Here is a 14688-nt window from a genome sequence, read left to right as displayed (position 1 = left end):
GAAAGCAGGCGTACAAGACCCAGCCGTGAGTTTACCTCCAACATGAGTCACCCACAAGCTCTGTAAATGGTTTGGATCATGAGCAGGTCCCTTTTTTACTTCACAAAGCTTCAGTAGAAAACAGATAACCTTCTACCAGAAGATTTAGAACTTCTGTGAATTCCAGTCTGAACTTCTGATTCTTACTCTATATTTATTTGTGCTTTTCAAGTCTTCTTCGAATAGTGGATTTTGAAACATTTACCCCTATCCTGTGGAGGTTGTTGTTGAGGTCACTGACTTGTATTTGGGTTTTTTTTTTTCCATCCTTATCTGTTCTTAGCATCAGACCAATCTGGTTGTTTGTTGGTAGACCACTGGTTTCTGTCTTTTTCAGGACGTTCCAGTTTGTTGCATTGGTCATGTGAAGACTTTTGTCTTTTTTCTCCCAGACACATCTCTCTGGTCTTCATGCTGGTTTATCCTTTGTTGTTAAAAAGAATAAACTAGCATGAAAATATCTATATATGCATACATTAAGTTATTATTAGAATATTTAAAAACCTTGCTCAAGAGTTCAAAGGATTAGCATTAACACACACACACACACACACACACACACACACACACACAAATGTTCCAACACTTTTGAAGGTAACTGTGATTAGGCAGACATTTGATAAATGGACTGACAGACAGAATAGAAAGACGAATACGAGTAAAGACGATTAAACTGCGCCTTCACGTTGGGTGTTTCAGGTCAGAGGTTCCTCCCGTGCCCCTGTGGACAGAGACGTGTCACATGTCCCACGGTGGGGTGTCAGAAGTCCGTGGCGACTGTGTGCTTGGCGGGGTTGTGCATGATGCTGCTGGTCGTCATCGGGTTTCTGAGCGCGGTTAACGGACATCTCAGAAGCGGCTGTCTCAACCAGAGCGCGGAGGAGGTGCTGAGGTACACGACTCCACAGAGTCACAGTGAGTCCATGTTCACTGCTACTACACACACACAAACACAACCAATCCCATAATGCATTGCTAGCGACATCTGGGTACAGTACGTCTAGCTATAGCTATATATTATAGTGCTGTGTCAATATTACGTTTTAACTGTATTATTTACTGTTTCCATGGTTACAGAGATGCCTTGTGTCATTGTTCAAACTTTTTATAATGATGGTGTGGTGTTTTCCTGTGTTGCAGATTCTTCGCTAACAGATAGTTGATAACGCTGTGTGTGTGTGTGTGTGAGCAGAGAAATCTCATCTAATGCAGATGATGACGCTTATCTACTTCAGCGGTGTGTGTATATACTGTATGTATTTATGTGTATACTTTATAAAGTTATTATTATAATACTGAAAAACCCTGTTCAAAGGGGTCAAAGAATTAGCATCGTTCTTAAATAAAAAAACAACAACAAATAAATAAAAGACCCTGTACAATAAAATAAAAATAAAATGTACACACACTTCCTCATGAGCCAGGAGTCTAAAGTTTTTCACTGAAGTGTTGAACCTTCAGATGAATGAAAGCGCAAAGCTACAAGCCATAAGGTTTGAGCTGAACATGATGATGCTGTCACACTACTGTCTTTAAAATAAATAAATAGGTGAAAAAATGAAGGGGCGTGGCCTAAAATTTAAATGAGAACTAGGGACTGTGGAGGGGAATCGAACCTGGACTCTGGAGGTGCGAGGCGACGGTGCTAACCACTACGCCCTGTCGTGCCGCCAGATGAGAATATTTTAGTTCATTTGTATTTATTTGTTTGTATTTATTGTTTTTTTTGGAGACACGATGCTAAAGCGGCCGCTGTAAGCTTTGCTTTCCGTTTAGCTCGAGTCGAAACAATAAAGAAAACCATCGTTTTGTTAAACTGTCATGGTAATAATGTAGAATTTGCATTCTTGTAACTTTCTGTATGACTGTAAAGACATGACAAAGTGAATAAACCATTTTGCATTTTTTGCGTTACTGCTTGTCCTTTTCTCTAGCACAAGGCCACACCCACAAACACTCATAACTTACTTTAAAAATAAACTGAGGGTTTAAGCTTGAATGACATTTCCTGTATCTGAAAAGGAAGTAAATTTCTAAAAAGTGCCACAAACGTGCTGCATGACACAGTTACTGCTCTGTGTGTGTGTTTGTGTGACAGAGTGACAGATTTGGGACAGAGCCAACAAAATTGCTAATATTACCACAATACAGCTACGTATGCATTATTTTAAAAAAGTGTTTCAATACAATTATTAACATTACTGTGAAATGGTTAATGTGAGTTATGGATGAGATACACCTCCTAAAATTTGGGACACAGCCCTTAAAATGGCTCACAGGGTTTCTGGGACACTCCAGGGCTTGGGACAGAGTCACTGTCTCGTTTTAGAAGCGTGATGGATGTGCTACGTTCGCTAACATTCGCTGTGGACCGTCTGATCGTGCCCTTCAGCTAAACCGGTTCACTTCATCTCGAGCCAATCAGATCCAGTTCAGCCCGGCTCTCTTGATGGAGCTCTGGCGTCGGACTCCAGCAGTGCCAGGACCAGGGACAGACAGATTTATTCCCTTCATCTGCTCTTCCTCTGCTGGTGTGGGTTGTGTTACACTGTAAGGAGTCCCTCAGGAAACACTGATAATATACTGCCGCAAGGACGAGGGAGTCTTTTTATGCACTTTGGACTCGTTGCAGAACATCGCTCATGTCAGGAAGTCGGCAACAGACCTACTACTGTACGCCGATCCTCTTCTGGTAATATAACATAATATATAAAGGAAGTTATTTTAATTAGGTGTTTTGTGGTCAGGCCAAAAGCGAAGCTGAGGGTGCTGTAGAGCTCCACGCTCGCTATTATTTCTGTTCAGTTAAATAGATCTAAACTGTCGCCTACTGTACTGGGGGAACATTCTGAGCTCTTGCAGTGCTGACTCAGGGGCTTTCATATCCTGGTCCTGGCTAACTATCCAAAAATTTCATCAACAGACTGAACATCCATTCATCCAACCAACCACTAATCCATCCATCTAATCATCCATCCATCCATTCATCTGATAATCCTTGCATCAATCTATATACACATCTATTCAACCACCAATCCATCCACACTGATCATCCATCCATCCGATCATCCACCATCTAATCATTCCATCTTCAATTCATCTGATCATTTATCCATCCAATTGACCCTTATCCATCCACACATCTGACCATCAACAATCCATCTATCTGATCATCCATCTATCCATCCATCCATCCATCAATGCATTCATCTAATCATCCATCAAGCTGTTTACATCCATTTAAAAATCCATCCCTCCATTTAATTAGCCACGAATTCATGATCCATTCATCTGACCATCCATCCATCCATCATCTGGATCAGCCATCTGAACATGTGATAAATTTTTCTAAACATCAATTCACCCTTCCCCTCGTTTGATTATCCATCCATCCATCCATCCTTGAATCCGACCACCCATTCATTAAACCATCTACCTGATCCATCCATCCATCCATCCATCCAGAATTGTTCCAAGAATGACAACATGGCATGTTAATACTGGTAAATTTACCATCCAGACAATACTTTGACAATCCATCAATCTAATCGTACAGAAAATTATGCATGCTATGGTATGTTTGACGTTTTTTGGTGATTTGTTTCCATTGAACCATTTGTCCACCTATCTGTCCATCCACAGATTCGTATATCTATCCGTCCATTTATCTATCACTGTTTGCCTATTTGTCCATCTAGCTGTTGCTAAATGTTTGTTTTCAGTTTTTTATCAATTCATTCTTTTATCCATCTAATGATTTGTCCATCTATCTATTCTTTCATGTTTCTATCCACTGTTCCATCTGTTTATCCGTGTTTCTTATTTTGGTAAGAATGCTAGATCACTAGATATGTTCATATCACTATTTAATCTATTATTCCTTCATCCATCTACCCTTTTTCCAGTCATTTATTTCTTCCTGATATATTTTCTTCAGCTTCACATCTTTGTTCCTGCGCTAGAAATGTTAGCATGCTCATGTTAGCATGCTGTGATCACTGAAGATGTTTTTATAAAGAACGTTTGGGGAAAGTATGTGTGCGAGGGACGACTTTATTTTTTTTTCTCCTCCTGGACCGCTTAAAAAACGCTTGCTGTCTTTCCCACTACAGTTGGTATAAATCACACGTCCTTTTCAGGAACGGTCCAACATGGCCGCCACAACTCACATCTCAGACCCACGGTGAGCGCGTAAGACTAAACAGAGCCGTCGCCCCAGAGACAGCAAACAGAGCGCAGGCCGTTTTTCATCCCTCTCTCGCTCTCTAATCTGTCTCTTCTGGGCCAAAGTATGTCTGGAGAGGGCAAGGCCAGGGATTTATAGAGACATTAATGCAATCAATTACATATGGCTGCATGTTTCAGGAAGAAAGAATCTGCTAAAAGGGTTACACTCAAGTGACACAGAGAGAGAGAGAGAGAGAGAGAGAGAAACAGCTTTATATACGAATACTGTGTCCTCTGGTTTTAATGCATATGTATCTACAGTAAGTAGTTTAGTTGCAGCTAAAACAGGGTGAAAATGCTAACAAAATCTTTACTAACTATATAATATGATAATAGTGCGATCTGCACAACAACTTGGCACAGGTTTTACCCCTCCTGATGCAACCCTCTCATTTATCCAGGCTTGGGACCAGCATTGTCCAGTGGCTGAGGTTTGGGCGCTGGGTGGGAATCGAACCCGAGCCTTACGCGTGGCAGACGATCAGCCACTTTCACTATCTATTAAAACGTTAAATAAATCTAACAAAATTAATTTGCATTATAAAAAGTGAACCAAGCACATCATAGCACTTTACATTTTATGTTAGCTTCAGTCAGGTGAACATGTTTCGCTATGTTAGCATGATTAGCTGTATCATGTACGGTATTAGCCTGGATGGCTTTTAACCTTCGTCAGATTTGATGATTAGCAAAGCTACTCGGGTTGAAACATTTCTGGCATATTTAGCAAAATCAGCTGTATGGTCAAGGAATTATCAATAACCCAGGTCTTCAATACATTGTTGAGGTGGTTGGAGTAGCTGGGGTTTGGGCGTAGGGAGGGAATTGACCTCAAGTCTTCCGTATGACAGGTGAGAAATTTACCCCTGAGACACAAATGCTTCTGAACTAACTATAAATACTTAAAAAAGCCTAAAGTTACCTTTATAAATAGCAAATCATGCTAATCACATCCTAGCATCCCGGCACCTTACAATTCATGATCAGCCTGGATGGCTGTCAATCATACTAGCGCCTACCCAGGTTTAAAGATTAGCAAAGCTGGTCAAGTTAACTGTGACTCAGGGCTATATTTTATCAAAATCAGCTGTATGGTCTTAATAATGAACTAATAATACAGGCATAGAATAAATGTTTATAAAAAAAACAAACAATCAAAAACCAAAATAGAAACCTCTTTACATAAAGGTGCTAATCAAGCTAATAATAAATAACACACAGAGATTAGCTTTTGGTTAGCATTATGGAAAGCAGAATTTTTACCCCGGCTGCATACAGTCACACTTTATTCATGCTAACTGTTGCTAGCATTTTACTTTAGGTACTTTTTGTAAATAAATGTTTATTAAAGAGAAAAAAAAAACACTCCACATAAAGATGCTAAGCATGCTAATAAAAAAAATAACATAAAAGGGTTAGCTTCAGGTTTGCACTATTAGAAGTAGAACTATTACCTAAGCTCTTTAACAAGCACTCTTTATTTATGCTAACTGTTGCTAGTATTTTACCACACTTTTTTTTAAAAATTATTTTAGAAAAGTTAGCAAATTTTATTCAGATAATTAATCTTTCTGGTCATCTGGTCAGCGATTAATGTTGTGAAAGATGATGTTTTAAAGTGGTGGATTAGCCCGGTTCTGCTAGCTCTGTAGTCGTGCTAATGCTAGCTAGATTAAATGATGTTAGCGGTTAGTCAGGTCAGTCAGTGGTTATCAGGTTAGACAACGGTTTAGCAGTTTAGCCAGATTGGCGTGTGTAGTTGAGGCCCTTCATCAAGGCAGGAAGAGATTTTTTTTTCCTTTCTCTTTCTCCACACGTCAGCATAAATGAAAACAAATAGCAGCAGAACGCTAATGGAGGAAGCTAATCAGGGTCTGGCAATGCTGCTGCTCTTTGTAATGGGAAACAGGTGTGTGTGTGTGTGTGTGTGTGTGTGTGTGTGTGTGCTCTGTGGATTTTCCCAGGCCTGCAGGAAAGGGAAAGTGATGGAGAAAGAAGGAGCTGGTGGATTTCTGGGAGCGCTGCCCGTTAGTGACTAATGTGACCTCTCACACGCTACGACTGCTCTTAGATATTCTGACACACACACACACACACACACACACACACACACTTTCTCCCTTAGGCCAGTCTCAGAAATCTCTAGTCTCTCTGTCATGTTGTAACACTTCAGATCAAAGACCAGGCCTTTCAGAGCAGAGGAGACGGAGTGATGGAGGGAGCGAGGGAGGAGTGCAGACGGAGTCCAGAGCGAACGCTGTGCTTTAATCATGCTCCGTTCCAAAACCAGAACAAAAGGAGAACGAGTGGAACCTGATTTCCCAAGCGCCCTTAATAATGAGCGCGCTCCTGAACGCAGGACCAGACTTTCCTTCCTTCCTTTTTTTGCTTTATTTATTAACACACACACACATACACCTCTGGTGACATCTCCACCTTTCCCCCTCTTCCTGGAAAACTCACAGATGTTACATATTAAATATGTTTTTTTTTACACAACATCCGTGATATTAATTGCTGAAACACACAAACACACCGCTTTTTCAATTTTTTGCTCTGATTGCAGGCGCTCATCGTTTCGATAAGCCTATTCATTAATGTCACAACATTAATTTCCGTCCAGAGGCGCATTCATTTCTCTCCAACTTCCCAAAGATTCTCAGCGGGGTTAAGGTCTGGACTCTGTGGTGGCCGATCCATGTGTGAAAATGATGTCTCATTCCCCCTGAACCACTTTCTCACAATTTGAGCCAGATGAATCCTGGCATTGTCATCTTGGAATATACCCAAAGAGAATAAAAACTCAGTGGAGGAAGATAACTTGGACATTGAGGACATTCAAATCATCAGCTGACCTCATTTTCTGGGCACATAAGGTTGCCTAACCTAGACATGACCAACAGAAGCAACCAAAATCATAATTCTGCCCCAAGAGGGTTGTCCAGTAAACACTAGGCATGATGGGTGCATCACTTCATCCACGTCTTTTTTTTTTTTTTTACCGTCAGATCACATGACCTTTTTCCATCGCTCCACATTCGATTCTTCATGCTCCCTAGCAAACTGGAGCCTTTTTTCACCTAGTCTCACTGATTAATGCTTTGCCTAAGGCTACACAGCTGTTTAGTCCCGGTCCCTTGAGCTCTCTTTACATTGTGTGTGTGTGTGTGTGTAGGTGTGGAAATGTTCTTACTTTCACTATTAAACATCCCCGTAAGTTCTACTGTTGTTCTTGTTTTGCTCTATTAGTTTTTCTTTTATGATTTGATTATTAATAACGGTTAAGTGATCTCCCATCACACTCATTTTCCCCCCCAAAAAAACATATTTCTTCCTCAAAGACAATGGTTCAGCGCTATCCGTATAGTTCTTAACTTGATTTTAGTATTTTCAGCAGCAATCTCCTTTGTTGGAGGCAGGACAATAATATGAACCTTCTGTAACAAACTAACACCTCTGTCCTCTAACATGATGGTTTAAGAAATGAGAGGCTCCTCACTGCATCAGTTAAGGTTAAATAATTTGTTGCGGCTGAACCCGATTAATCACTGCAGTAATCATACAATGCAAGAATCGAAACTATTCGCTTAGTTAATTCCAGGTGGTGACTTTGTTTTTTGGCCAGGCAGTGTAGGTAGCCGGACTGAACCTGAGGAGACTTTAAAAAGTGACTGAAGTAGCTAGTTTTACTAAACTAAAGGCTAATTAACTATACAGCTAATTCTGCAATTTCTTTAAAACAAAAAGACTAACTGAACTTTAAATTTGTGATTAAACAATCTACTAAATCTGCTAATCTTGATAAACAGTTAACCTCACTAAACATGAGTGTAAATAATCCTACTTAAGTTGCTAATCTTAATAAACATGCTAACCTTGGGAATGTGATTAAACCTGCCGGTTTTAACGAAACTAAACAATCTTATTAAACCTGCAAACCTGACCAGATAGCTAATCTAACTAATTTCAACACAAGGATGACCTAACTAGCGCTGCTAATCTGTCCAAACCCACTTATTTGACTACACCGCTAAAAATGTGTAAACACTGACTATTGCTGCTAGCCTAGCTGTTCCAAACGCGGTGCTGATTTTCCAATCAGATATTCATTTTAATCTGGTTTCATTGCTTTACACAGAGTTTAAGAACAACTGCTACTTTCAACTTACAAAGCAGAAACACTCGCTGGTGTTCAAGAGGTAAAATTTGTATGAAGACTGTTGCTAGGCAACTGGAAAGACATGGATGACGAGCACTATCCTAACGATTGAGGATAGTGATGTTGCTAGCCAGTGGGTGATAGTGTGTGTCAGTTAGTCTCACCTTGATGTTGTCCTCGATGTGTGTGTCGCGCAGCAGTTTGCCGTTGATGTTGTACACACACACGTGTCCGGAGCGGTAGTAGATGACGCAGTGTCCCTCTGCGCTCGCCTGCATCAGCATCGGCCTCTCGCTGCTCTCGAACACACGCAGCAGCTCTCCGCTCACTGAGTGTAACAGGCACGGACCGTCTACGCTCACACACACACAGACACACACACACGATCTCAACTTTAGGCCATAATTCAAATCTGATGCATTGCCATAAGAAGTGTTAATTTCTCCATGTTTGTTCTACCTCTGGAGCCGCTGATGACTACTCCAAGCTCCGCGCACACACTTGCGCAGGTCACTTCACAGTCATGGCCCGTCAAAATCGCTCGCGGGGTCACAAAGTCTGCACACACACGTGTCCGTTAAAACAGCTCTGTTTTGAAAATGTGTACAGTAATAACACACACACATACCGAGGCGCACACACTTTCAGCTAGCATATATCAGTTGTAGTTACTGTGTATATGCTAGATTTCACGCTAATATTTAGCTTAGCTAGGTGTATTATCTATAATTAGGAATAAAGGTATAATATAAGATCTGTTTCTCTCCACAGAAAAGCATCATGGGAAATAGGGGTGGGAAGAAAGAATTCATTCATGGCTGTTTAATAAACTGTGGATTTGGATTTTTTTTTCACAACCACTTACACACACACACACCCACACACACACAAAGGCAGCACACAAATTCATGTGCATTTGCAACACTTCATAAAAATCAGAGCGCATTCTATGACAGGCCACTAGATGTCAGTGTGCCCTGCAGAATATACAGCAGTCCAAACAACTGGATGTGTGGAAGAGGCCGGGCTGAGTCTCTTATGTACACTTACCTGCAGTGCATTATGGGTATAACACACACACACACACACACACACAAAGAACAAAACGCCTGTTTCGTTAACTGAATCACAATTAGCAATAAATCCTGTTCAGTGTGTAAACCAAACCAAGATCAACGTGCGCGCACACGCGCACACACACACACACACACACACACACACACACACACACATACACACACATACACACACATACACACACACACACACATCATCAGTAGTCTCTCTGGTCAGATGAGAGTGTGTTACTTTAAAAGATGACCAGTAAATCACAAAACTAAGCCTGTCATGTAAATGTGTGTGTGTGTGTGTGTGTGTGTGTGTGTGTGTGTGTGTGTGTGTGTGTGTGTGTGTGTAAATGAGAGACAGAGTTGCTCCTATTACAGAGTTTTACTGCAGGTTTTAATGCAGTGTTGGGACACTTGACCTCTCCTACCCTAGAGTACAGCAGAAGCACACACACACACACACGCGCACACACACTGTGTAGCGTATACTAAGATATATCTTACACAATGATTTACTAAATAGTGTAGTTATTATGCTATTTAAAGAAGATAAAAGGAAATAATTTTGTAATTGTGTAGTGTACACAAAAAGTATAGTTATAATGTGTGTGTGTTAGGATTGTGTCGAGTGTGTAGTTATAATGAGTGTGTGTTAGGATTGTGACGAGTGTGTAGTTATAATGAGTGTGTGTTAGGATTGTGTCGAGTGTGTAGTTATAACGAGTGTGTGTTAGGATTGTGTCGAGTGTGTAGTTATAATGAGTGTGTGTTAGGATTGTGACGAGTGTGTAGTTATAATGAGTGTGTGTTAGGATTGTGTCAAATGTGTAGTTCTAATGAGTGTGTGTTAGGATTGTGTCGAGTGTGTAGTTATAATGTGTGTGTGTGTTAGGATTGTGACGAGTGTGTAGTTATAATGTGTGTGTGTGTTAGGATTGTGACGAGTGTGTAGTTATAACGAGTGTGTGTTAGGATTGTGACGAGTGTGTAGTTATAATGAGTGTGTGTTAGGATTGTGTAGAGTGTGTAGTTATAACGAGTGTGTGTTAGGATTGTGTCGAGTGTGTAGTTATAATGAGTGTGTGTTAGGATTGTGACGAGTGTGTAGTTATAACGAGTGTGTGTTAGGATTGTGACGAGTGTGTAGTTATAATGAGTGTGTGTTAGGATTGTGTAGGGTGTGTAGTTATAATGAGTGTGTGTTAGGATTGTGTCGAGTGTGTAGTTATAATGAGTGTGTGTTAGGATTGTGTCGAGTGTGTAGTTATAACGAGTGTGTGTTAGGATTGTGACGAGTGTGTAGTTATAATGAGTGTGTGTTAGGATTGTGTCGAGTGTGTAGTTATAACGAGTGTGTGTTGGCATTGTAACGAGTGTGTATTTATAATGAGTGTGTGTTAGGATTGTGTCGAGTGTGTAGTTATAATGAGTGCGTGTTAGGATTGTGTCGAGTGTGTAGTTATAACGAGTGTGTGTTGGGATTGTGTCGAGTGTGTAGTTATAACAAGTGTGTGTTAGGATTGTGACGAGTGTGTAGTTATAATGTGTGTGTGTTAGGATTGTGACGAGTGTGTAGTTATAACGAGTGTGTGTTAGGATCGTGACGAGTGTGTAGTTATAACGAGTGTGTGTTAGGATTGTGTCGAGTGTGTAGTTATAACGAGTGTGTGTTAGGATTGTGACGAGTGTGTAGTTATAACGAGTGTGTGTTAGGATTGTGTCGAGTGTGTAGTTATAACGAGTGTGTGTTAGGATTGTGACGAGTGTGTAGTTATAATGTGTGTGTGTGTTAGGATTGTGTCGAGTGTGTAGTTATAACGAGTGTGTGTTAGGACTGTGTCGAGTGTGTAGTTATAATGAGTGTGTGTTAGGATTGTGTCGAGTGTGTAGTTATAACGAGTGTGTGTTAGGACTGTGTCGAGTGTGTAGTTATAATGAGTGTGTGTTAGGATTGTGTCGAGTGTGTAGTTATAACGAGTGTGTGTTAGGATTGTAGCGAGTGTGTAGTTATAACGAGTGTGTGTTAGGATTGTGACGAGTGTGTAGTTATAATGTGTGTGTGTTAGGATTGTGACGAGTGTGTAGTTATAACGAGTGTGTGTTAGGATTGTGTCGAGTGTGTAGTTATAATGAGTGTGTGTTAGGATTGTGTAGAGTGTGTAGTTATAACGAGTGTGTGTTAGGACTGTGTCGAGTGTGTAGTTATAACGAGTGTGTGTTAGGATTGTGTAGAGTGTGTAGTTATAACGAGGACTGTAGCAAGTGTGTAGTTACTGTATAATGAGTGTGTGATAGGATTGGTGTAAGTGTGTAGTTCACCGGAAAACACACACACACACACACACACACACACACACACACACACACACACACACACACAGAGAGGCGTTACCGTTGTGTGAGTCGCCGATGCAGCAGTGTTTGCCGCTCCAGTACCACAGCAGCAGTGTGGCGTCTCTCGAGCCGCTCAGCACGTAGCAGTCGCCTCCGATGTACGACTCGGACCGGAATACACACGTCACCACGTCACGGTGACCGAACACGATCTGTACCAGCTTCCCTACACACACACACACACACACACACACACACACACACACACACACAGCAGTTCACACTCTCCAGCTGTGTTTAAACGCCCCCTGATTCACAGTACACTCTAAATATTTACCTTTGGAGCAGCTACTTATTATTCATACGTGTGTGTGTGTGTGTGTGTGTGTGTGTGTGTGTGTGTGTGTGTGTTTCTTCATCTTTCTCTTCATTTCCATCCCTCTCTTCCAGTCTTTCTTCACTTACTTATTTATTAATAATACAAATAAATTACAATACTTGTTTCAACCCTTCCCGTCCCTATTTTATCTCTCTTTCCCTCCATTAACTCCTCTTTTTATCCTTGACTTTTCCTTCATCACTCTTTTCCTCTTCTCACTCCGTCCTCATCCCCTCACTTTTTCCACTCTCCTTACTATCACAAACTTCTTTCCTTACCTCTCCATGTCTCTCTTTAATCCCTTTTTCCCTTTATCTATGTCTCTGTCCCATCGGTCCTTCCATTTTTTTATCATATCCTTCCTTCCATCCCTATCTCTCTCTCTCATCTTTCCCTCCATTCGATCTCATCTCTTTATCTGCTCCTCATTCCATCCATCCTTCTTTCACTCTTTCATCTTCCTCTCTTATCTATCCCTGTCTATCTATTTCACTGTCTCAGTCTATTTGCACTTTAATCTGAGAAACTTGTTTGATTATTAAACTTGTGTGACTTCTGTCACATATGTGTGTGTGTGTGTGTGTGTGTGTGTGTGTGTGTGTGTGTGTGTGTGTGTGTTACCTGTGTCAGTGTTGTAAATGCGAAAGCTCTTGTCCCAGAAGCCGGCGATGAAGAGGAAGCGATTATCGGCCGAGACGAGGAAGCAGTGTGAGTTCACCTCCACGCTCTGATCCAATAAATCACACACCTGTCTGCGGTGCATCAGGTTACCCACTGCACACAGACAGAGAGACAGACAGACAGAGAGAGAGTTAGACACACAGACATACAGAGACGGAAAGAGATAGACAGACAGACAGACAGACAGACAGAAACAGGCAGACACACATATACAAAGAAAGCCAAAGAGACACATAGACAGAGAGAGAGAGACAAATACACATGGACAGACACAAACAGACAGACACACAGAAAGAAGGAGACGCCCAGACAGACAGATGGACAGACAGGCAGGCGCAAAAACACAGACAGACAGACAGACACATAGACAGACACATAAAGACAGACAGATGGAGAGACACAGACACACATAGACAGGCACACACACAGACACAGACAGATAGACAGAAAGAGACAGACAGACAGACAGCTAGACAGACAGACAGACGGACAGATAAAGACAGACAGAAAAACAGATGAAGAGACAGACAGACAGACAGACAGACACAAAGAAAGAGCGGAACATCCAGGCAGACAGACGGACAGACAGTCACAAAAACATGGACAGAGAGAGACACTCCTACACACACACAGCGACAGACAGACAGACAGGAAAACACAGACAGACAAAAAGACAGATGCAGAAGGACACAGACAGACAGACAGACAGACATAGACACACAGACAGACACACACACACACAGACACAAACAGACAAAGAGACAAAGACACATAGAGAGAGACACAGAGACAGAGATAGACAGAGAGACACTCACACAGACACACACACGGACACAGAGCAACAGACAGATAGACAGACAGAGAGACACTCACACAGACACACACATGGACACAGAGCAACAGACAGATAGACAGACAGAGAGACACTTACACAGACACACACATGGACACAGAGCAACAGACAGATAGACAGACAGAGAGACACTTACACAGACACACACATGGACACAGAGCAACAGACAGAAACACAGGCAGACAAAGAGATGAATACAGAAGGACACACACAGACAGACAGAAAGACACATAAACAGAAATATGGACGGACAGACAGACAGAAACACGGATACAGACACAGAGACACATCGTCAGACACACACACACACACACACACACACACACTGATATCACTAGAATGTAACTAGCGAGTGTGTGTGTATAATGTGATTAGGTTCCTGTTGCTTGTTTCAGTCTCCCTACACCGGCTGTGTTATATTTACAACCACTGAGCGTCCTGCTCTAAACATCTGGCTGTGTCCCGAATCAAGTGAGTGTAACTGTCTTTAATAACAACAATAATAATAATAATAATAATATTAATAATAATAATAAGAGTCTGCTCTCACACCGCTCCTCTTCACTCCTCTCTGTTTTAAATCAGCTGTACACTACCCTAAAAAAAGAGTTTCTGAGTGACAGACCCGCCTCTCTCTCTCTCTGTCTCTTGTCTCGTCCTTCTCTTTGTCTTCTCTTCACTCCTTCCCATCTGTTTATCCTCTCATCCCTCCTTCCTCCCTCGTCAGGCCATATTGTTTCGACACACTCAATCTCACGCCCTCAATCAGACATCATTACACCATCTATACTCATTCACACTGACAGAGGAGGAGAGCTGTGTGTGTGTGTGTGTGTGTGTGTGTGAGCGGGTGATATACAGGCACAGCTACAGCTCATTGCTTTCCAATTTGCATGTAAATGCTGAGTGGAGGACAAACGTGTGACAAACTGTTCTCATCTCCTCCACA

At 41.5% G+C, this 14688-nt stretch overlaps 1 protein-coding gene across 1 annotated transcript in view; it reads right to left on the bottom strand.

Annotated features, from left to right (window-relative positions):
- Nucleotides 1-14688, bottom strand: part of lrba (LPS responsive beige-like anchor protein) — a 225622-nt gene that overhangs the window by 3676 nt on the left and 207258 nt on the right. The window contains exons 51-54 of the mRNA XM_053479877.1: nt 12827-12979; nt 11885-12052; nt 8885-8983; nt 8590-8777 (exon numbers count right to left, since the gene is read on the bottom strand). Coding sequence (XP_053335852.1) covers nt 8590-8777; nt 8885-8983; nt 11885-12052; nt 12827-12979 — 608 coding nt within the window. The remainder of the gene's footprint in view (nt 1-8589; nt 8778-8884; nt 8984-11884; nt 12053-12826; nt 12980-14688) is intronic.

Source organism: Clarias gariepinus, chromosome 20, assembly GCF_024256425.1.
Source record: "Clarias gariepinus isolate MV-2021 ecotype Netherlands chromosome 20, CGAR_prim_01v2, whole genome shotgun sequence".
Classification (NCBI taxonomy): Eukaryota; Metazoa; Chordata; class Actinopteri; order Siluriformes; family Clariidae; genus Clarias; species Clarias gariepinus.
This window is presented reverse-complemented; position numbering and strand designations above follow the sequence as displayed.